General features: G+C 37.3%; 3 protein-coding genes across 12 annotated transcripts in view; 2 read left to right on the top strand and 1 right to left on the bottom strand.

Moving 5' to 3' along the window:
• Positions 1-2,013: 2,013 nt before the first annotated feature.
• On the bottom strand, positions 2,014-13,102 carry LOC113100664 (vasculin-like protein 1). The gene is made up of 12 exons (XM_026265291.1): positions 12,931-13,102; positions 10,958-12,086; positions 8,917-9,030; positions 8,630-8,759; positions 8,220-8,539; positions 7,966-8,041; positions 7,658-7,854; positions 7,345-7,485; positions 6,517-6,672; positions 4,559-4,677; positions 4,031-4,133; positions 2,014-3,922 (listed from the first exon to the last, which is right to left on the bottom strand). Exons 3-12 carry the CDS (start codon positions 8,974-8,976, stop codon positions 3,767-3,769), a joined length of 1,458 nt encoding a protein of 485 aa, XP_026121076.1. The 5' UTR covers positions 8,977-9,030; positions 10,958-12,086; positions 12,931-13,102; the 3' UTR covers positions 2,014-3,766.
• On the top strand, positions 6,669-15,888 carry LOC113100673 (transmembrane protein 69-like). 3 transcript variants are annotated; one of them, XM_026265302.1, is made up of 3 exons: positions 6,669-6,747; positions 14,595-14,644; positions 14,893-15,888. In XM_026265302.1, the coding sequence occupies exons 1-3, from the start codon at positions 6,741-6,743 to the stop codon at positions 15,601-15,603; spliced, it is 768 nt and encodes a 255-aa protein (XP_026121087.1). In that variant the 5' UTR covers positions 6,669-6,740; the 3' UTR covers positions 15,604-15,888. The 3 variants fall into 3 exon arrangements, with proteins under 3 accessions (XP_026121087.1, XP_026121101.1, XP_026121095.1); XM_026265316.1 differs by lacking the exon at positions 6,669-6,747 and adding an exon at positions 13,116-13,237; XM_026265310.1 differs by lacking the exon at positions 6,669-6,747 and adding an exon at positions 14,184-14,381.
• An 842-nt stretch (positions 15,889-16,730) lies between these two features.
• The window catches only part of LOC113100562 (microtubule associated serine/threonine kinase 2), a 135,917-nt gene continuing 127,698 nt past the window's right edge, over positions 16,731-24,949 (top strand). For 5 of the 8 annotated variants that reach the window (XM_026265237.1, XM_026265241.1, XM_026265239.1 and 2 more), the window contains exon 1: positions 16,731-17,713. In XM_026265237.1, the coding sequence (XP_026121022.1) occupies positions 17,633-17,713 (81 nt within the window). In that variant the 5' untranslated portion in view covers positions 16,731-17,632. The remainder of the gene's footprint in view (positions 17,714-24,949) is intronic. The other 3 variants (XM_026265243.1, XM_026265250.1, XM_026265242.1) reach the window with 1 other exon arrangement.

Below are 24,949 nucleotides of genomic sequence, written 5' to 3'. Positions count from 1 at the left end.
TAAGTGAACAAATGATGTATTAATGTTTTCCCAAATTAAACAAACAGTCTAATAGTTTATAATGTGTGTAATGTAGAGAACTGTGTTTAGAGTTTTGCTAAAAGTTTGTTTTACAATATCAAACTGAGTTTTTATTATGTGTATGCCAGACGCACAGCTCTGTTAGAAAAACAAATGCTCCACAGTGCAAGAGTGATCTGGATGGTTTCTAAGGTGTCACTAAATGGTTGCTTAGAGTATGCTGGTTGTTTTGGGGGTCCTTAACTGGTCCCAGTCAAAAGAGACAATTCCCAAGTCATAATATTATTGCATTTGCATACCTCCTTAAATGTAAAAGTACACATTGTTGTTGATTTTTTTCCTCCCCGCACATCATTCTACTATATCATTCTACTATAAAACATAAGTTAAAAAGACCAACCTTATCAGAGCAGAGAGAGGTCCATCCACAGAAGACATCAAGTCAAAATCAACATGTTGTGTCTTCTTTTGCTCTGGTGGGTTATAGAGGGGACTTCATTTGAACTGGGCCTTACAACATCAGTGCAGTATAAACACGTAAAATTAAGCGATTTATAGCTTCTCTGCACACTTCCACTCTCTTGAGTTGATGTGAGAGCAGAGCTAACGCAGATCCTCCTCGTTTCTCGGTTCCTGATACCTCAGCTCTTCAGCACTTTTTCAAGATGAGCTGTCCTCTCCATCTTGCCAGTTCGGCAAGCCGCTCTTTTGTTTCTGGAATAAACACATCATTAAAAAACAGTTTGGAAGAAATTCACATGAACAAATCATGTGAATCATGTCCAGTACTTGAGGCGTTTCAAAAATATCACATCACGAATTTGCAGATGGTAAGTGAATTGTTATTTGTTTCTCAACTGATGATGCGTTTAATAACATTAGTGTGGAAATGACATTTAAAACATTTTTGAAATCAAATTTGGCCAAATTAATGCTAAATGCACATTTAAATAATGGTTTAACCTTTTTGCAATTTTGCATTGTGTTTTTTTACCACATTTTTCTGCCACTTTTTTTTCTTTGGGCACGTAAATACACAACTGTTGGGTAAAAGAAAATATATATATATTTTTTTTTTGTAAAACATATTAACTACTTCATAAAATCTTTTTGATTTGTTCTACAGAATAGATATGCTAGAAGTTGAAAACGGTTTTATACATTCCAAAAATAAACTCTTTTATTATTATGATGATTATTTTTTACTAATTGTGAATACATCCAAAATGTGGAAAGAAAACAATAGCTTTCTTTCCAAAGTCTTCTTTTATAAGCGATCTAGTAGAAGCTTACCCTCTCTCTGCTTCTCCAGCTGATTGTTGTGTGCTCTGATCTAAGCCGGTCTCTGCTCATGAAGACCCCTGTGCACGTCTGAACCTCAGATACCTGAAGAACACTTACCCAGTGTCCAAACCACACATAATACCACTGGTGCAAAAACAGTGTTCACATTACAAATAGATTTTTAGATCTAGCCTATATCAAACCGACTTCTTGCTGTCTTCTGGGCAGGTTTTGTTCAAATGACACACTGAGTTTTTGAAACTATAATAGAAGATGCAGCATAAAATACACTTTGAACCAGTATTATTTTTTTTCTTTGTATGTGGTCTTGTACCTCCTCAGTGAGTTATTTTAGAGCAGTATTCTCTGACACATTGTGATGTTTCTCATCCGCTTTATGATGTCGCTTTTCCTTTTACTGGCCAATGGAAACATTTTTACTTGCACTTACTCTATTACTTTGATTACCAATCAAATCTTTTGGGTAGGTATATTTTTGTAGGTTCAAGTTTGTTGGTTAGTCACCTTGGAAAAAGGAAGTGGTGAAAACTGGATGAGATTATAGCAAGATGAATCCAACCCTTCAGTTTTTAAATGCTTATTTATATACTTTGCATGCATATTTTGAACATTACCATTTGCCCTTCTAAAACATGAAGTTGTTTCCCAAGTGTTTCAGCAGAAAACGAAAGGCTGGACATGTTTGGCAAACTGATGCAAAATATTTATTACAATTCTTATCTCCGATCTTTTCATTATGATGCAGTAGTTTAGGTCTGCTTCGTCTCATACAGATAAACCCATACATGACACCCTTTATCTTCTCAAAGCTAGAAATAATGTTATCAAAATAATCTTAATCTTCCAAAACTCACAATTTTTTTATTCTCATATTTTTTACAATCCACCCTGAATATCAAGGCTGCAGAAACAATATAATGCAAACAAAAGAAGAAGAAGAAAAAAAAAAACTATGTGGGAATTTTTACAGCTGTACCAAAATTAAAAAAGAAACTTAAATCTGTGATAAAGCAATTTTTATACCCTATCAGCAAAAACGAGGTACAAAAAAAGGAGATGCACAATTTACACCAGCAGTCCCTCATGAAACAAAGAACTTTTAAAGATGGATCTCTACTTCACTGCCAGCAGCAGGGATAGAACCGAGCGTCCAAAATGAACAACAAAGCAGAACAAAGCGTGCAAGCCATCTTACTGAATCGCTCAAAGTTCAGTCATTGTAAACATCATATAAGCCCAATAATGTTTAATGCTTTCTATTCCATTGGGTAGATTTTATTAGGGTTCGTGAGGGAGTAAGTTCATCTGGCCTTACTTGTTTATTAAATACCCTTTATCAGTCTACATGCAATGAATGTAAAGCTATTGAAAATGATTGCCACAGCATTATTTCTGTAAGCATGAAAAAGCTTTCTATAGAGTTACTCTGAAATGTTCAGAATCTCAGTATGGTTTAAATCAAACAACTTTAAGGTGAAGGAAAAAAAGAACTGTTTTATACCATATATTGGCAAGAAAGAAAACTGTCGGTTTTTTTTTTACTTAATTTTTTCCTAAACATAACCCAACCTCAGTGAACTGAACATCTTTATTGTCGCCTAGCTTCCCAGAATGCAGCATATAAAACAGACCCTTCCATCCAAACATTACCTTTATTCAAAAAAACAGTTCCTGACAAACTCTTCCACAAGCTAGGTTTCAAATCTAACTTTTAAACATCCTTTAGGTTTTTCTCACATGTACTCGGCGGACATATGAAATCAGGTATATTAGTATGGTTCTGCAGAATGAAAAGAGGGAAAATGAGCAGTTTGCTGGAACTGGAGCCAGAAATGGAGTGATGTTCTAGCTGCCAGACTGCATGTGACAGTCCATTCAGTGTTGCTTTAGTTCTTCCTTGCTGCAGGGACGACTGGCTTGAGTTCATTTCTATGAGGGACTGGGAAGATTGACAATGATTGTTTCATCTTAACACTAATGCTACGAATAGTTTTTGCGGAAAAAAAAAAGAAAAGAAAAAAAGGAAAATTTAGAAAGGTGTCAAAGCCATTTATAGAACATTCAGATGATGTCATTTCATGTTTAAATCACGGTTATAATTGGTGTTATTATGAATTAGTCTTTTTTTTTCCCCAAGCAAAAAAAAAAAAAAAAAAAAAGATCTGGTGGAGAGTGTTGTGTGGCTTTCTTGGACACTTCTAGTTCAGGATAAAGAACAAAATGCAGACAAGGAGAGGAGTGGGGGTCAAACAAAAGACTGCCTATACGAGCTGACAAGTGAACTCTTTTTCTCTCCGCCTGGGATATGACCGATGTTCCTTGTCCGTGAAAAGAATCTTTTCTCTCTTCTTCTTTTAGCTTGAAACAAATGGGTGTGATGGAGCAGACAGATTAAGTGATAGAGAGAAAGGGAAACGTGGAGGGGGTGTTTAAAGCCACATTAGGTATCATCATCATCGGAGGTCTGGCTGCTACTGCTCGTCTCAGACTCAGAGCCCTCTTCCAGGCCAGGGTTAGGGGTGTTCCTCCAGGTTAGCAGGGTCACACGACGTGGCTTCACGAGCACACCGTTACGTCCCAGACCAATCTTCTTCATCTGAGAGCAAACACACATATATTCAGGCACAAAGGAAATGAAACAAAACAAAGGATACACTTCAGTTTAAAAAAGGAATAAACAAACAATGGTTTACATCTCCCATACCTGTTCAGTTTTAGCTTGAAACTCTTTGAGTTCATCCTCAGTGAGGGGCTGGAAGTTGTCATCATTTTCTGGGTATTCTTGCCACCCCATTGCCTTCAGCAACCTGTCATAGAGGATCCACATTTGTGATCCAAACAAACCAAATCAGTCACCTGCTACACATCATTTAAAAGGACAGTCCACTACAAATTGGTAATTCTGTCATCATTTCCTTAACCTCATGTCCTTTCAAGTCTGTATGCATGAAAATCTATTCGAAAAAAATTTTCGTTTTAGTTTTTAATGACTTTCATTATATTTTTTTGTCCATACATGTCAATGGAAACCTAATCTTATCAAGATTCCGTAAAACATCTTTTGTGCATAACATGAATGTGAGTAAATGATGACAGATTTTTAATGTTTGGGTGGACTACACCTTTAAGTTAACAGAAGGCTACATTTGCTCATGTAGGCAGCTAACTAGAATTTGTAAGTGAGCTTATACGTGTCTGATGGAGGAGAATGAGTTGAATTGGTTGCTCTGACCTGTGTTCTGCCTCCAGAGAACTGGACAAGTGTTCTGGGTCTGAGTCACTGAGAGAGTGGGAGATGCCGTTCTCATGACTCTCTTCAAACTCCTTTGGTTCTGGGATACATCCCTCTCCCTAAATACAAAGATAAACCACAAATGAAGCCCCAGATAACACAAATTTAAAGGGACAGTTCACCCCAAAATTAAAATTTGATGTTTATCTGCTTACCCCCAGGGCATTCAAGATGTAGTTGACTTAGTTTCTTTAGTTAGTAGAACGCAAACAGAGATTTTTTAACTCAAACTATTGTAGTCTGTCAGTCCTATAATGTAAGTGGATGGGAATCATGGCTTTGAGAGTCACTAAACATACACAAACAAAACCAAATTTAACCCTGCGGCTTGTGACGCTACATCGATGTTTAAAGACACAAAACTATGGGTCTGTGCAAGAAACTGAATAGTAATTATAGAGTTTTTTTACTTCTTGCTTTATGGCAGATAGCAGACTTATCTCTCAAATGGACCATTGACACAATCTACAATCTCAATTAGGAGTGTCAATGGTCCACTGGAGAGATAGGTGGCAGTAATGCACTTTTAAGTCTGTGATCTGCCATAAAGCAAGACGACGCCTCACATGCAGGCTGAAGAAGAAGACCCGAATGCGTTAGGACAGTTGACATTGCAGTGAAAATCAGAGGTAAAAAACAAACGATCGATTTGTGTCTTTACACATCAATGTATTTCAAGAGCTGCAGGGTTTAATTTTTTTTTTTTTGACAATGTTTTATGACTCTCAAAGTCGTGATTCTCATCCACTTACATCATATGACTGACAGACTGCAACGTTTGGGTTAAAAATCTCAGTTTGTGTTCTACTGAAGAAACAAAGTCACCTACATCTTGGATGCCCTGGGGTATGCAGATAAACATCAAGTTTAATTTTTTTGGGTAAACTTTCCCTTTAAGGTTGAACTAATCTGTTAATTGCTTGCTAAACTTACTGAAATCATGGAAAAAAGCAATAACCTATGCATCACTTTTGAAAATCTGGTTGCTGATGGCTAGGGGTGGAACGGTTCAATTTACGGTTCAGTATCATGGTTTTAGTGTCACATTTCAGTACGGTTCGGTATTATACTGTCAAAAAAAAAACAAAAAAAAACTCTATTATCTACAAGCAACAGCACAAATAAATACAGGAGTAAAGATACAAATAAAATAAGCAGTGATTTTTTTTTTTTTTTCCAGGTTTGCACACTTTGGATGAGCGCACGCACAAATCTTCTCACTGGGTGCGTGAGCTCGTGTCCTCTGGCTCTTAAATGTTTAAACTGGCAAAGCTTAAATGAGTTTAGTTTAAACACAGATATCAACATGTGCTGTTCAGGTCTCACCTGTGCACACTCTCTACTCAACAACTAGGTGATGACGGAATAAATGACTGTGCTCATATTCCAGCACACGGCATTTGCATTGAACAACAGTGAATGGTTTTTAAAAGGTTTTTTTTTCTTTCATAGCTGTAGTTGTTGTAATGTATAGGGAAGCCAGAATGCGAATCCATCAACAGAAACATGCATTAGCCAAACCCTGTTTATTTTACATATTATTTATAGCAAATCATATTTCAGATGTGTTGTCAGATTAAAGTCGAACTGCAGTCCTAGTACGTGCCGAACCGTGTGTGGAGAACCGTTCTATTTTTTTACGTGAACCATTCCACCCCTACAGATGGCTATATAATGCTGAAAAACAAAACAGATGAAAATGACTTTTATACATTACATAATTCAACTTTCTAACCCCAAAATTAAAATCTATTGACAACACTGACTTGGAACTGATATAAAAGCAGGAAATCTCCAAATCTGCTAATAAGCCAATTCTAGATAATATTAAATGGAGCAAATAATTGGCAAACCAATTAAACTAAAATGCAACAGATTAAAGATGAATTCATCTGCACCTCTGCTGGAGCTCCTGGGCTGTGGCAGTCACTCACATCCCCATTTCTTTCATCCTTTAGCCCACGCAGGAACTCACTCTTACGGTCTGTGCTGCGCCGCATCAGCTTTAGCCGTGAGGGGGTGATGTCTATGGGAGGAGTAGTGCTGGAAGGCGGCTGGAGAGAGAGAGAGAGAGAGAGAGAGAGAGAGAGACGGAAAGAGAAACTGAATTCCACTCAAGAAAATGCTGGGTAAGCAGCAGAGTTGATTATTGATGTTTTACTATGGATAAACATGATAACGTTTGTTTGATGAATAACAGAATACTGAAGTGCAGAGAAAGATCTGTGTTGTAAATATTTCTAACCAATTTCCATCTGTTTGTGTGTTTTGTAAATGGCTGAATTACACAATGCTATTATAAAAGCTTTTGCTTTTAAATGAAGCCAACAACAATCATATTTTCTGAGAATGTTGGGTACTAGCTCCTTACTGGCAAAGGAATTTAGAAGGTCTGGTAACACTTTAGCATGCACATTATTACCATACTGGCTGTTTATTAGAACTTATAAAGCGCATATTACTGTCTTAATCTGCATGGCTATATTTTAAATCCATTAATCTTACCTCACACCTTACTAACTATTAATAATCAGCAAATTAGGTGTTTAATAAGGCAAAGGTTGCAATTAATTTTGAGAACTGGACATTAACAGAGTAACCAAAGGCCTACTTATTGTAGAAATAATAACCATCTTGGACAGTGTATGCATTGCTTGCTTAGTGAAAAAAATAAAATAAAATCAAGATCAACTTAAACATTTTTTTTTTTACTTGCATGATTTTACCTCTTTAGAAGTGCCATGGGCAGGTGCACTGACGGGTGTCAGAGGTTTGGTCACAGAAACTGGGCTGGTGAAGGCCGAATCCCGTCCAGAGAAATGCAAACCCACTTTAGTTTCCCTTCCATTGGGTTTCCATGGCCCAGGCTATAAAAAGGAAGACAAAGGTTTAATTCATAAACGGAAAATTACACAACTGCCCAATTACAAAAAAAAAAAAAAAGTCTAGTCTTCACTTTAAGTGATGGGACAAAATAAGCTTGTATAACAAATCCCACACTGCACGTAAGTACTATTTTCAGATCCATTGGCTTAATACCTTGGTGGGGGCAGTGGCAGGTTTGGGGACCAGATTCTTGTAGACACTGGGTCCAGGGATGGAGACTTTAGAACCATTGGCGGGAAGAGGACCAGCACTAGCAAAACCAGCTGAAAACGCAGCACTGGGATCCTCCTTAGACACTTTCTTAATGACCAGCATCTTAGACATAGCCTGCTTAGCGCTAGGAGGATTCTCTGTAACACAAGTTGCAAAAAACCTTACAGAACAAGCCAATAAATGCAACATTCTATTTAGCTTTTTATGCTGCTCGAAGAAGGTGATTTTATTAATGAAAGCAACTTTACCCCATACTCCTGCCGGAGTCCCGACAGCACGAGCCTGACTGGCTGGCTTTCCAGTTGTCTCTGGGTTCAAGGAGGGCTGAAATTCGCATGAAGACAAATCATGAATGCAAACTACCTATGCAGTTGGTTCATGAAAGGCATGAAAATTATGACAGAACTGAACCTCTCTAATGACATAACCAGTTAACTCATGCCTGGCAAGGGTGTGACCTCACTACACAAGTAAACAAACTCAAGAGGAAAAGAACACTTACAAAATCCTCATCAACAAACTTGAGCTTGTCATCATTGCGCTCCTCATCAGAATATCTGTCCTGATATGGGCCACCTTTGCGTGGATGAAAATTTCCATTACGCTGTCGGTGACCCCCTTGTCTGTCCCTCTCGCCTCCACCACGTTTGATATGCCGAGCATGGTGGTGGTGGTGAGGACCTTCCTGGCCCCTCTGTGCCCCATGCCAGCTGGGGGTCTCCTTCCACCCTGGTCCGCCTCCCAATCCCCCCTGACTCCCCTTCGCAACACCAGAGTCTACAGAGTCATGCCTCAACAGAGATGGCTGCTGCCACCCATCACCTGAAGAGAAAATGAACAGTTATTACAAAGGGCAACACAAGAAACAGATCAACTCTGCATGCAAAGTAGGTTAGATGCATGTTCCTCTACCTCCAGGTGCTCTTAGTGGGTCATTGTTGAAAAAGCCATCGGAAGAATTGTGCCTGCGGCGGTTTACTCCCGGCCGGCTGTCTCCGCGGGGAAAGTGCTCTCCATGTTTTTCAAGGGGGGCAGCAGGGGACTAAAAATCACAAACGCAAATTAAACAGACAGCTTCAGTTTCCAAAAGCTTATTTTAGAAAAGAATGATTAGGCTAAAGAGAACGAAGAGTGGCCTGTCCTGAATAAAAAAATTCAAATAAAGGCACAAAGTCAAAGTCAACAATCTATTACAATACCTTGGCGGGCTGAGGCGTGGAGAAGTTAAGCCAGGCAGGAACAAAGTCATGCTGCGCCATTTAGGTCCAGTGTCTCCCGTCAGTGGATGGAGGCATCAAACCTCATGGCCTGAACTGACAATCCAAGCAACAAACATCACATCATTACAGTCTACTAATACAAGTATTAATCCAAAAATATTTAAAGTCTGCAACAAAGGACACTGCAATTATCTTTTATTTCCTATTGTGACAAATACAAAAAGGCTAGAACGATTTGATTGGATCATTGTTGTTTGCTAATTGCTGTGATTGTGAATATGAGTGCAGTGTTTCCCACAGACTTACACTTTGCTTTAAGTTTGATTGCATCATAATAATTGCTGTAAAGTGTTCATCGTCTGTTTGATTACATCTTTAATTGATTTTTCCACACATCTCTGCCATATGTACATAAACTCACCACTGATAAGCTACTACTAAATATTATAGGAAACATTAATTTTCTGTAAAGTTGCTTTGCAACGATTTGTATCGTAAAAAGCACTATACAAATAAAATTAAAACTGAATAAAATAACTGAATTACACTCTGTGTGTGGTGGCACTTCCCCCGGGGAATGAATGAATGAATATATATATATATATATATATATATATATAAATATAACGAAAACAGCAGATGGTCTTACTGAAAATGCAGATTAATTCTCTGCCAGCAGGAGGTGCTTTAAGAGGAAGAAATAGCGTTTTCCCCGGTAGTGGCTGTAAACAAAGCAGCACTGCGCAAATTTACGTTAATGTATCAGACAATATATGATATAGTAGGTCCCCTTAAAAAAAATCAATTAGTATAAATCACCTGCACCACATTTTAATTTTAAAATGTAAAGTGCTCATGTTCACTCAGTGAAGTTAATGCAATTTAGAAAATCTATTTGTGGAAGTCAGTGCTGATATTGTGGGGCGCCACACAAAATTTTTTTTACACGAAACACTGGAGTGGCAAGTTGGTGGAGGAGAAGTTTTGAAACTCGCCTAGCCATTGGATAACATTATTGCCCATTTGCTGAGAAGACATGTCATCATCCTTGATATTGTTGCAAGGAGGAGATAATGTTTTTGATTAAAGATTACAGAGGGGATATTCATTTTTTTAAATAAAGATGAACATGGAAGAATCGTATATTAAAAATGCTGCAATGTTCCATAAAAATAAGAATTTTGATTTAAAATTGACTTTAAAAATTAAAAGTGCCATTTCTCCAGCAACAAATACAAAAAGACGTTTTTGAATATTCCCCCAACAGACAAAGGTCAGGAAACAAATAGTCTTGCCCTGAAACTCATATCATTGGTTGAGCTAATGTTGCAGAGTCAGGCTGATCAGGACACTCAATGAAAGCAAAAAATGTTTTACCCTTTTTGTGGATATCAACCTGCAAATTGCTTGCTTACAGTATCTGCATATAAAAGAATCTACTAATGATTTTTGGAATACCATGTATAAAATATGCCCCACAGCTCGACGGATATTACAAAAAAAGTTGTCCGTTGTTCTTTGTACAGAATGAAGGAGCTGGTCCACATATTTGAACCAATCAGAAAACCACTTGAATGTGGAGGGATGAAGTTTAAACAGACCAAATAGTTGGTGAAGAACAACATGTTACTGGAGAAAAGTCTGTCATATTCACCAGAAGATCAGGTTATGAAAAAGTCATTTAAATATTATGAAGTTAAAAACCAAACAACACATTGAGATTTAAGCCATGCATTTTCAACTAAGATATTAATTTCCCGCCCATTTTACAAGAAACGTAATGTCTTTTGTAAATACAGGCTAGAAGTTTCAAGGTTAAACATTAAAACAAAAAACACAAACTTTTTTTTTTATGGCTCTCTTGGCCTAGATATGATTGTCTGTATTTACTTAGACTCAACAAGAACTAACATTGTACTTAACGGCAAATCTCACATTCCATTACATAAGTGATAACTCATTCAAAGTACAAAATAATCAATACTAAGGAAAGTTCCAGCTAAATGTTGTGGCTTCTTACCCCAGAGACAAAGGCTCTGTAGTTCGATGGCCCTGTCCTTGGCTGTATCTGTGTAGAGGGCCCAACCAACGCTCTTTCAGGCTTTGAAGCCTCAGGACAACCGCAACGGTCACAGACAAACTCCAGTTTCCAGGATGGTGCAAAGAAGGAGATGGAAGTGAAACTTGTGCAGCCCAAGGTAAAATTGTAAGGTGACGGAAGAGATGAAGACGTGTTGTTCTTGATCAGTGGAGTGTAGTTGCGGAAGAACAGAGGATGTGTTTGATCAGTAATGCCAGAGTGACTCTCCACGACACCCTTAGTCCATCGACGATGACTGCGTGTATTCAGGTCGACTGGATACAAATGAAGCAAATCCAAGGGGTTCTGAAAAGAAACTGTTTAGAGTCTTGGATTGTCCAGTCCCTTATTCTGGGTGCTTGTGGTAGCAGCACGTCGTGCCTGCTCTGACACTCAGAAGCTCCTTTACGCACTCATTTTCGGCTGAGGACACACACAGCAATAAAAAATGGAGAGTGGGTTTGTACCACACAAAGCTGTTTTGCACAAAGTGGTGATCTGAGTATGTTCACCTCATCAAAACAGCAAAGGTGCTACGTCAGAGCGAAAAGGGGAGGGGGGCTGATTTGTCACATCACAATAGCTAGAAGTGCTTTATGTTATTAAGCCATGAGAATTGCTTTCGCTTTCAACAGCTCATACTTTGGCTGATTCAGTGAACCAAACCATGAAAACTTGACATCTTTAATTCTCGCCCCATATGGTTGATAAATGGCTGGTGAACCAATATCACGTCAGGCTGCCGAAAAAACTTATAGTAAATATGATTTGACTTCTAACAACACTTCCGACCTTCCAGTTCATCAAATTCAAAGAAGCTTCCACAGGTGAATAACTTGAAGCCAAAGTGGACAGATTCCTGTTAAACACGGTGTACCGTGCATTGGTAATTCAGTGAAACCAAAACACAAGCGCCCAGGTGCAGGCAAACCTTGAACATTCAATGTGAAACAACAGGTGTACTCCAGATTGTATTATTGCATGTTAGGAGATCTCAGGTCTCTTAAAAAGCACAAATCCAACAGTTCGTTCTTCCTCCAGATCTTCACAAATAATCTGCAGACCAACTCTGTAAAACAAGAAATATTTGATTGATCACCCAGCAATCAATACTTTTCATGGTGACATGCTGTACTTAAGTCTAATATTTTCTAAGTGATGTTTTTCTTGATGTTATCTTAGATATTAGTTATATATAAACTATGCCGTTTCTATTATCTCAAACTGAGAGACTATATTTGGAAATATATTTGAACATATGAGTGAGTAAATTTTGACAAAAATGTATTTTTTTTTGAGTGGAGTACACTTTTAACATGAATAATCATCACTTTGTCAATGGATTTTATATGTAATTTATCTATTCACGGCCGTGAATGGTCTAGCTAACTTTACAGTAAGATAAACAAGTTATTTGTATAATGCAAAACTAAAGCTAAAAGCTGGCGTTTAACTAGCCAAGAGTTAGCTGCAGAACACAAACTAAAATACATTCGTGATAGTTGAAAACTAATATTTAATATGCTCAACCACACGTTCTGGAGCTTATGGGAGTTAAAATTACTGACAAACTATAACGAACTAGGAGTAAATACTTATTGGTCTTTCTACTTGCTGAACACTCGCTAGCACGGCTCTGTTAGCACAGAAGGCCATTCAATGTGTGCAGAAACATTTTAGTCCACGCTGAGCCTTTAAATTCAAACTCTTAGAGCAAATAAAAATTTAGGCATTATGAGACGGAAACATAAGTGTAAACTGTAACGAATTGGGGTCGTGTCGTGACGGAATGAGTGTTGTTTTAGTCACGGCGCGAGCTAGGCTAAGCTAGCATTCCAAGCAAAAATAAAGTGTTGTAAAATGGCTCCCTCTCGACACCAAACCACCGAATAAACATTTCGATAGACACCTACCTTTTGATCCCTTGTCTATCCCAATAAGTTAATCGAAGACAATGATGCACCGCTTGGCAAGTCAAATTGACAGCTTGGAGGTTGTCGTATTTCTGATTATGTATTTTGTTTGTGTTTTTTAATCACACTCGTTCCGACTTTGCCAATCCATCTAACGTTAGCTTGTTCCTGTCTACTTCTGCACAGGCGAGTTAATCGATTGCAGAGCACAGCGCGCTCGCCGCGTCACAACACTCCCACAGCTCAAGCCAGCAAGAGGATTTTACCCACGAGATGACTTGGCGTACACAGAGTGTGGACTTTTGAAGTTGTATTCATCTTTTTGAACTATTTGTGAAATATATTGAGTTAAATTGCTACAAAATATTATGTGAACAACATGGCAGACTGCGTGCCCTCTAAATATGCAAATTTGGCTCTGCTACCAGAAATGGAGTGATGGAATTTCACGCTTTGGTAGACGTGAAGTAAAGCAAACATTACCAAATGTGTGTGTATAAACTTAATAGACTTTCCAAAAAAATTTACTTAATGTGTGCAAAGCAAACAGATGAATCGTGGAAGTTCTGCAAAGTAAATGTACAATAATCTCAGGTATCACTAAAACAGTAAACTCCCATTTTGCTCAAACATTTATAAGTCATTCAGTCAATAGTACCCCCCCCCCCCACACACAAATATATATATATATATATATATATATATATATATATATATATATATATATATATATATATATATATATATATATATATATATATATATATATATATATAAAGTTAAAACAAAACGGACGAATCTGCTTCATCTGACCCTTAAAAATAACATTTTGCTAGCAATAATAATTTTTAATTGTTTCGCTAATAAAAATAATTTCCGTTATTCAAATAAAATATGAATAAGACGTTAATTGTATTTTATAATGTACTGTTTATGCATTTGTGCTTTTTTTTTGTTGTTCAGACTGTACGACTGTATCACATGTGCATAAAATTCGAATAATCATATCTGATAGAATATGTTTTCTTTATAATAGACTTGAATTTAAATAGCAGTAGCAAGGTTTTAAATAAATTAATAGCTTGTATGTGTCTGTTTTAATTTTCTGTCAGACCTAGCCACAAATAATATTTGGCATTTTAAAAATATTAAAACATTTTAAAATATAGCTTTAAACTGCTGTTGTTTTGCAACATTCCATTCCCATGAAGACTCCATCCTATCCATAAACGCCTAGTGTAGCTATATATATTATTATTATAAATACTGGTATGCTAACTTGTCTATCATCTAAATTTAAATACACTTCCGTAGGACTTTTATAGCAACTTGCTAGGCTTTTTCGTGGTATGTTGTGTCTGCCTTCGCATCGCCACATGCCTTGCAATGACCTTCTGCTGATAAATAAAAGCTCCTCGTTTTATTTTACGACAATTTGATATGAAATCAAGGTATGTTTACATTATATTTTTGACCATTTGCTGCCGAGTATGTTTTTGACAGATAAGCACTGCTTATGCTGGGTGCACAGTTAGCATGTTAGCTTTTGTAATACATAATTCAGTTCTGCGGCTTAACTTTAAACTGATCTGATTCAGACAGCACTGCAATGACTGTCTGAAAAACAAATGTTTAATAATGTTTTATTATTATTTGAACTGCAGGTAAAATGTTGGCAAGTAGAATCGGACGTCACATCCTTCGTAACTTTGGGGTGAGTGAAACGTCAAAGAAAGGCACTTTGATTTCAGATTGTGTTGCTCTCATTCACATTTTGTTGCAATTTTTTTTAACCTTATGAATAACAGTACTCTGTTATCTCGTCATAAACTTATAACCACTGATCTATATTCTATATTATAGATCAGAGCTTCTAATACGTGATGTATTTTCCATTGTTTATGGGAATTCTCATCAATACATAATTGTATTAACTGACATTTCCTTCCTTCCTAATAACAGGGAATGCAATGGAGTGGCCTCATGCAGGTGTCCAGGAAGTTTGCCTGTTTAGGGCAGCGGATCACTCACTGTTCAACACTGATTACTAGAGGTTTATATGGACAGCTGCACCCAAGACCTGTTGCTTGTTCTGTTCTAGGAACCCAGTCATTTCACTGGTCTGCACATAGGCTGAAGAAACGTCCTCCGGAAGAGAGTCCATCAAGAGAACTCGATTTGGTTCGTTATGACATGAGAGACCTGAAGAAAGCTCCAAAGCCGGCCCTCTATCTCGGATTATCTGGCCTCATACCTTTTGTATCCGCTCCTCTACTTATGGCTGTCACAGAGCTGTATCTTCCTGAAGTTGCATTTGCTCAAGTTGCATACGGAGCATCCATTGTTTCTTTTCTCGGTGGGGTACGCTGGGGTTTCGCCTTGCCTGCCGGGAGCCCAGCAAAACCTGACTGGCTCAATTTAGCCAACAGTGTGGTTCCTTCTCTGATTGCCTGGACAGCCCTACTTTTTTGCCATGACATCACACAGTCTGCTGTGCTTGTGATAATGGGGCTTGGGATAGCATTGCATTATGACCTGTCCCTCCTGCCCACATATCCCAGCTGGTTTAAAGCCCTGAGGACCATCCTCACAGTAGTAGCCTTTTTCTCTTTGATAGGCACTATTGTCATTAAGCAGTATTATCCTGAGAAGAAGTATTTCAATGATAAATGAACTATGTGCATTTGCATCCTATTCTACATGTTTAGAAGTGATTTTGGCTATTTTTCAGTTTTAAATTCTGATAACATTTGCTTCCTTTTTCTAAAATAATAATTTTTGTTCCCTGTTTTGCAGGTTATTGGCCATACAGATAAAAGTTTTTTTTTCTCACTTTTAATATGAATTCCCATACTGTATCAGTTAGATTCTTTGAAGTAAAATACTGTGTAATTAAAACAGACCACAGTAATGAAATGCTGAAATGTTTAAAATTAAAATCTGTATTGTGTGAAACAACTTCCAGTTCTCAAAATGTCTAATTATATCTCTGTTGTCTTGTTATATATATATATATATATATATATATATATATATATATATATATATATATATATATATATATATATAAGAAAACATGAAATCCATATACTACTCAGAGTTTTCATTTTTGATGCTTTTGCTCATTATTCTGCATTACTTGATGGCAATGATTAAACTTTACTATAGAACTTAACTTTAAAGCAAGGTCCATCAAAATTATTCATGTTGTGACCTCCATCATTTTTTTTTTCTGATACAAACCTAAAACCTATATATCTTATGGCTTAAATGAACGCTTTATCTGTTCAACAATTCAGAATCAAGTACTCCCTGTAGTCACTTGCAAATTGTTCCCCATCATTTGACAAATACATTCCATAACAAACATGGAGAACTTGTCTCATAATTTAATTATAAATAAATACTAAAAAGAAATTAAGAATGAAGAAATTAAGCCTGCTGCTCAGATTTGTTGAGCCTTCTTTTTTATTTACAGTATATCTCAATAAAAGACTAAAATTTAATTAGTTCTCCTTGTACATTTTTATCTTTAAACTTCTTTTTTTATTAAAAAAACTTAAACTTATACTGTTTATGCAGAAGGAAAATGAAGCAATGGTTGTCAAAAAAAAGACATTACTTTCGCCGCCAGATGGCAGCAAAGACAAAGCCCGAAAACTTGACCATTCTAAACCATTGGAGGAAACAACGTTCCCAGATCAGCCCTCTAGTGTATATGCAATGCAAGACATACAAACTGACCTCAGATCAGTACTCCAGTATACATGCATACTCCCTACTTGGACTCTGCTGCTCGAACAGACTGAACTCAGATCAGCACATTCACTTGATCCAAGCTTCAGGAAGCTGTTAGGTTTCCTCCTACATGAAAACCAACGAAATGGACCTGCTCTGACTAGCACTTATTTTCGCCACCGAGCCGTTTCCCCTCACCGGCCGGGTAGACGTTTGATGAAGATAGACTGGAGGAGCAAAGCGCAGCTTCGTGCCCCGCGTGATAGAATGATCCGTGTCAACACAGAGCTCGCGCTCGAGACCCGATGAACAGTTGAGCTCGCGCTGTGCTGTGTCTCCGCGGCAAACTATCTTTTCAGTCTGGCAGTTGACTGGATGAACAAATCGCGTTTTTAAATGTTTTTGTTATGACTGAGATAACTCCGGAATGATGAAGCATTAGTTTACAGAGAAGAGACAATCCGCTGGGTGATTCGAAACTGCGGCAAGCACGTTGGAAACCCCGCGTTATTCAGCGTAATGGTGACCTGCCGTTATAATCTCACATTGACAGACACGAGCCCGGCGAGTATATATACACGTTGTTTTTAAACAGTCACTTTATGTTTGTAAGCCAGAAAGGCGTTTATTTTGCGGATGTTGTCAAACTTTATCAGCAAACAGCTAGCGAGCTAGCGAGTTCCGCCGGTTGGTTTGCCGCGCTAAAACAGCACAGTTTACGTAAAACTGAAGACAAAATAGTATTGACTGAAAACTGACGGGCTGTCATGGCAACCCCGTTTGTAAATTAAGGTCGAGAGAGCACCATTGATTCTGTCTTTGTGTTTGTGGACCGAAGTTGAGGAGAGGCTTGCTCACCATGTATCAGAGCAAGGCTCGCTTGACTATCTAAATTCACTGACCACCGGATTCTGACACCGATATATTACTACTGTAGAGTATTACTCAACCTCCTTCCATCAGAATGAAGAGAACCGAGAGCAAAAACAAAAGGAAACTCAGCACCTCTGAGCAGCGGGAGAGCAGCACTGAAGGAAAAGACGAGGTGAGTGATCTTTCACTGGAAAGAAGGTCCGTTTTAACACTGATACTTTGCATGATTATTTAAATATGCAAGGTAAACATGCCAAAATGGAATGCAGACCTTAGATACTGGTGCATGTGACGCAGCTGCCCTGCAGAATGAGCGCAGTGCTTGGATGCAATCCATCCATGATGGATCTGTGCTTATAGATCAAGCACGTTATGACATTGAAACTTTTCTGGCGAAGAAACCTTTATCAAGTGATAATGTGAAGTGATAATGTGAAGACCGAGTGTGAAGGTTTTTTGTTGTTGTTGTTGGTTTGCTTATGCTTGCTCGATTGACTGGTTTGTTTATTTACATGATTTTCCAGACTGGAATAGTATTAAAAAACAGCACACAACACAGGACATCATATTTGTGTGTGTTTTTATTAGCTTTGTACATGTTTGAGTAAGTTTATGGTACTTGCTCAAGTTTATTACCCACATTATGTTGGCTTTGCAAGAGTTTTATTGTCTTCTTGTTCTTGACAATGTGAGTCTTGTGTTATCATTCATTAGGTAAGGGCAGAGGCATTGGGATGAAATAAACAGAGAGTGCTGCTACTTTGAAACAAGGACAAATGGAGTTACCTAATTTGGGGCACCAGTGCTAAATACATTTTGTAATTATTTATTTTAATTTTTTTAATGTGTTCTCTCCATTTTGCAGATCTAATAATTAAGTTAAATTACATTTGTTAATTTGGTAGATGTTTTTATCCAAAGTGTTTGTATAATATAAAGTGCAATAATATAATTTAAGTGATATCATTCTAGTGAGATGGTAAAATGAGATGTGATGCAATACATCGTTCCAAGATTGTTGTGATAAGTACAGACTAGACTAAAGTGAGAAATAGTGAGATCATAACATAGCACTGGCTGCTCGCATTCTTGCCTTTTCTGAGCAGCAGTCTGGTTTGACCCTCTAACTCTAGCACTGTCTGTTCTAATTCTATTTTATCTATTTGTTGACTTGACCCTCAATTAAATGACTAAATGTCCAGCATTTTTGTTTTTGAGTTATCAGAAGGTCAACCTTGTGTTCACTCTGGTATGTTTGAAGTTCTTTTTTTTTTCCCATACCTGTCACATTGTAATAAGAGGAAGTCAGTGATTCAGTAAATGTAAATGTAATGTTGCTCAATGTTTTAAATGATGAGATCATCAGGGGAGTGGTGCATTTCAGGTGAGCCATCAGGTTTCTTTTTAATCTGACCCAGTTGGCTGAGCGAAGTGATCATCTTTTTTGCACTTTCATTAAGTAAAAATCCTGTGATTTCTAATCGGGTTTACAATTACGGATGCCACAATTACGTAATCATCCAAAGTGCCAATTAATCAGTCCACTTATGTTATTCTGAATAATAGACAATTATGATTTTTGTCATAATCATGCAGCCCTACTGTGTTTCCATGCATTATTTTTTTTTAATGAACAGTGTTGAATGGCTTCTAAAAGTGCAAATGGTATAGTTTGCAACTTGGAAGACAATATGTATGTAGAGTACAGTAAAATTGACCAGTATTTTTTACCAGTTTTTTTACCAAAAAGTTTTTTTTATTTTTTTATTTATTTTTTGGCAGTGCCATAGAATATCCAGTTTTTAGAACATTTCAGTCAGCCATTCTTCAAATAATTTATTTTTCTTAGTGTGCAGAACATTTAAATATTTTACATTTTTTTTAAAGAACAATTTGTACAGTGAAAACTTCTTTATTGAACCAATAATGCCATTAAAGAACCTTTATTTTTAAGAGTATAAGACTTTTTATTGATGCAGTTATCACCCTGCAGTAACAATTGATTTCCAAATTGCCAGGAAATTAAAGTGAGGCCTAACAGAAAATCTCCTCCCATTGAGAGAGAGAGAGAGAGAGAGAGAGAGAGAGAGAGAGAGAGAGAGAGAGAGAGAGAGAGAGAGAGAGAGAGAAATTCCAGGCTTTAGGGTTCTAGAAGTCTGGACATGGATCTTAAATTGTGATTCTAGTTAATGCATTTAAATTTAACAAAGAGGGTCCTCTGTTCAAGTGATTGGTATTGCCATGAACACCACTGATTCTCTTTTTTGAATACTCTCCATGTGCAGTAAAGCATTTTATCCAATCCTATTTTACTATAATTCAGAATTGGAAAGCACAGCTTAAGAGGTTTGGCTCGTGTTTCTTCACGGGCACAGTTTTTTCCCTCTTATAACCTTTCGGTGGTGAGCTAAACATCTGTGGGATTCAGCTTTGTTTTAGGAGTTCCTCTCCCCGGTAGTTGTTGAACCACTTTATTATAAAGGTCCTTTGACCAGCACAGATGGCTTGGACTGGTGCAAAATAGCAGTTACATAAGCAACTCCCAATCCAAATCAGCTTTTCATCCTTGCATTTACTTGCATAAATATTTTTACCATTTGAGAGATGAACTGACATAACCGGACTTGGTTGGATAATGGAAAATGGGTTACAACATGTTGTTGATGTTACTGAAGATTAATTCCCTTTTGGCATGTAAGCACTATGCTTAACACTTAGTCTGAAATGAGGGCTAAAATAAGCAAGTGCTGTACTGTGAGCCTGTTTACATTGCTGTTGAGAGCTTTCTGTCTGTCTGGTGTTGCATCTGCATCACTAGAGAGTGCTCCAGATTTACCCACCAATTAGCTTGCAGTGTTTTACGGTAGTATGGTGTGCTCATCATTTTAACGTTATTGAGAGTGCCCTTAAGTGACATAGCCTTGAATAATTCTGTCTTAGTTCATTAGGGAGCATTTAGATTATCGTTTAACTCCTAGCCTTTATGATAGGGTGAATCTATAACTGGGAAATTGCTTCTGTGTACTTAATGAGTCGGTGAAGGGTTTCATCTAGAGCTACAAGGAAGCAAAAGGAAAAGAAGTTGTCACTACTCACTACCCAGTGCATTATGCAGAACTTTTATTTATTAGCTCATGGCCACCTGATCAAGAATGCTTGTCTAGTTTGTAGGGCTGCACGATTAATCGTATTATAATCTCGATAACGATATTCACCTTTCTCGATTAATTAAAAATGATCCTCACGATATTGGCCGGCTCGTAATTCATCCTGAAAGTTTTTTGGCATTTGCATTGCTAACAAGTCTTCACTAGCATTTACATTTGTTGTTGCCAGATGTGAAGAGCTTTAAGCCCCAAAACGGAGCGTTTCTCCTTTAAGTATACACTTTTGCTGTCTTTCCAGGAAAATTACCTGGAACGGCTGTACCAGGAACTTTTTTCCCCACGAACTATTGCCCCCCACACCTGTTGCTTTCTGTGTTTCCACCGCGGTCTAAAAGTACCAGGAAGATTAGGCAAATAGACTGGTGACATAGGTCTGCACGCATTTATCAATAAAAAGTACGCTTATTTTGGACTTTCATCTGCGGTAGTTCAGACTTTGCACATTCGACTCGGGAGTGTGGTGTCCGCGATGACGCAAATCCGATAATTCTGCAAACAGCTGCGTACTTGATAACATAAGTCAGCTCGCCTTGGCTACTGCAATTTTACTCACTGTATATTTTCAAATAAAACGAAATCGGATATATCAAATACCACTGCCTCCTTTCGTTTACATTTGAACATAATAACAGCTGCAAGAATGTACTTATATCAGGGAAATGTGTATATATACAGCCATTACAATGAAACTAAATATTATATCAATTGCTTCTTTTTATTTTCATTTTAACATATAGATAAATTTAATACAGACCAAAATTACCTGTTAGATTTGCCCCAAATGAATAATTTTTTTGTGTTTAACCACTTAAGAGACATCAGAGCCAGCGGCACACATCAGAAGGACTAGCCTAGTTGAGACTGCTCTCGTCGGTAAACATGATCACTGAGCTCCTGCTGATCGCGTGGAGCTGACTGTCTCCGAAATTGGCGAAAAACATTTTTAGATAGATCCTGTCTTTATAAATTAACCGCAGAATTGAGTTTTAGATACTTTTAAAATTAGATTTCATGACACAATAACAGTATTATTTTGAAAATGATCAGAATAAATGATGGTTCAGTCAGCATGTTTAGCGCACAAGTCTCACACCTGAAAGTTCTGGAACTTTGAAAAAGTACTACCTCGCCAGCAGTGACTTTCTGAGGGGCATTTTATTTTACCCGGCATTTTTCTGCTTACATGAAAGTGTCATATAGACAATTACTGTTTTTTCAGAAGCCATTTGTACTGTTTTTGTTACCAAATGTGCCATGATCAAACTTTCATTGAGTTTCAATAATGGATCTATTGTGTTTGAGGAATAATTGCGCTTTTCCTACCTGTGACAATACAATGGAGAAAAATTTACATAAATTGGAATTGTTGGAATTTATATTAAGAGTTTCTAAAGTTTTTCCAGTTTTCGTGTTGAAAATGGCATGGCAATGTAAGTTTTCAGTGTGTATTAACGACCTTTTGAGCAGATTTACTGTGCGATCTAAGTGGCTTTTTTCCATTTGCAAACAAATTGTTACTTAGAAAATGTCATGTGAATAAAAATAACAAAACTCTAACCAAAACCATGAGTTTTGTATTATCATAATCAGTGGAGGTTGGTTAAAGGACACACAAAATTTAATTGGATTTCCCTGCTTAATAATAATAATAATAATAATAATAATAAAAAGCTAAGGTGGTTGACTGATTTTAGTCGGTCATCCAGCCCAGTCTTTGCTGGTCAAAACTGGTCAGAAGGCTTCCTTAGCTGGTCAGGCTGGGATACCAGCTGGAACAACAAGCTAAACCAGCTTGACCAAGCTTGGAGACCAGCTTAAAACAGCTAAGTTTAGTCTGGTTTAAACAGCTTTTTTTTTCAGCAGGATAGAATGATCGTTATTAATATTTGTGATTAGATTTTTAATCAAAATAATTGTGATTATCAGTTTAACCATAATAGTTCGAAATCAAGAGTTTTCATATTTGGACATTTTTGCTCGCTCTCCTCTATTTCCACATAGTCTCAGTATTGCTATGACAACCAGTGTAGATATATTGGATATTGACTGTCTGCACTATATGAACAAATGGATCTGATTTCTTCACTTGATTATAAATGACACTGTGACAAACAAACCAATGTTTTCAATGTGTATTTACTAGAAACAAAATCTGCCAAATTCTGCTACACTGAGTTTAGGAGTACAGATAAATTGCCTTTTTTTATAGGAAGAAATGGAGACACGAGGCCGGGTAATGCAGGAAGATGCTGACTCTGAGAAGAAAGCAAGATCATTGTCCCTCTGCTGCATGCAGTTAGTCACACAGCAGGGGTGTTTCAGTTCGTCTCACTCTGCTGTGCTCAGCTTTGGTGGTCTCTGCTTAACTGAATTGGATCATTTAAAGACTAGTGGTCGACCGATATATCTCCAAGGCCGATATATCAGCTGATATTTGGCATTTTTCAAATATTGCCATCAGCCGATACGTTTTTCTGCTTGGCCGATGTGTTTGAGATGCTGAGAGCAGCAGCACCTGAGCGCACACAGTGCTCACACTCTCTCTGTCTTTTGTCGTTAACCGTTCTGTCGAATACAGATAGAAGTCTGTCTAATAATCATATAGAATGGTTATTATAACTATTTATTTTAGATTTGGCCTATTAGTAATAGAAAGGGAAACATTATAATACTTTTTCATTTGCCGTCAGCATTAAGAAAACAGCACATACCGCATGAACGGTATAATGGAAAATATTAGTGGTTTTGAAACCGTGATATTTTCAAATAGCAGTATACCTTGAAACAGGTAATCGGCCCATGCCTGTTAAAGACTGCATGAAATTAAGAGACTGTGGTCTTTAGTATAACTATGAACATAATTTGAGCCCATCAATTTTATATATATACAGTCATGGCCAAAATATCAACATCCTTGGTAAATATAATCAAAGAAGGCTGTGAAAATTAATCTGCATTGTTAATCCTTTTGAACTTTTATTTAAAAAAAAATATATATAATAATAATAATAATAATAACAACAATCACAAAAATCTAACCTTTCATTGCAAAATAATTATTTAAAATGGGGGGGAAATACCATTATGAAGTCCAAAACACTGTTCTGTGCAGATTTTTCCGATCATGCATTGTTTTTGCTAGTAGCGGTGCTGTGTTACTGTTAGGACATATTAACCTGAGGACATATCAATGCACAAGGCTGAGATTACTGAAGAATAGCATTATGACATAAGGTAGGTCAGAAGAGGAGAAAGAATGCTACAAGCAGGAGCCTGTGTGTGTACTAGGGAATATGCAGGAAAAACAGCTGTTTAAATGCACTGCAAAGCACTTTGGCTGTCATACCAGTCACTAGAGAGGGGAGTGGTTCAATATTTTGTTGTGTAAAGGGCAAAGAAAAGGAATCACATTTTTCCTTTTCATAAGGAATCCACTGTAATGCAAAGAAAAAAGGATTTCTTTTTGGCAAAGTGAGTGTCTCTTGTTCATTGATTCATTTCACCTCCTTAATAGGATCAGTAGTAAAAAACATTCAGGCATTCTTGGCTTTCCTACTGAACAACAATAGGAAAGTGACAAATCGCACAACTGCATAGTGTTGTCATGTTACTTAAATTTCAGTCGTTTATACCAGTGCTCGTAAACGGTCACTTTTAAACCACAGTTGTCTGTGTTGACTGGAAAGTGCTCAGTTACTTGGTGTTATAAAGATTTGTTTTAATGCTTCTTTTAGACTTCAAGAGAAATGTAATCTGCTAACAGGTAGTTGAAGTCTTCTGTGTTTCCCAAGGCAACCTGACCTATCCTGCATCTTCCCGTTTAACAATAAAAATAATGCCATTTGAAGACTTCTTAGAAATATAGATACATCATACAATTAAAAATAAAAAAATCACTCCAGAATTCAAAAATCCCCCCCCGCCCGGTCTTGGCCTTCTCTTAATTGGCCCTACCTATGAAGCGTCTCCCTTCTGTTATCAGTCATTTCTCAAAATTGAAAGCTTTCCAGCACCATCATTATTATGGCTGAGCACACATTGTTTGAGCTGGTGGCACAGATGAAAACCACTCGGAGGCACAGCGACTCAACAGCTTCCTTTATCCCTGAGTCTGCACACCGTGTGTAATAAATTAAAATTCCTCTAGATTACAACCCTTGGCATTGCTTAATCCATGAGGCTAACACAGATAGACTGAAGGCTCGAATTCTTTCGAGATGCAGGTTTACATACAGAATGAA

The sequence above is a fragment of the Carassius auratus genome, chromosome 6, assembly GCF_003368295.1.
Source record: "Carassius auratus strain Wakin chromosome 6, ASM336829v1, whole genome shotgun sequence".
Classification (NCBI taxonomy): Eukaryota; Metazoa; Chordata; class Actinopteri; order Cypriniformes; family Cyprinidae; genus Carassius; species Carassius auratus.
This window is presented reverse-complemented; position numbering and strand designations above follow the sequence as displayed.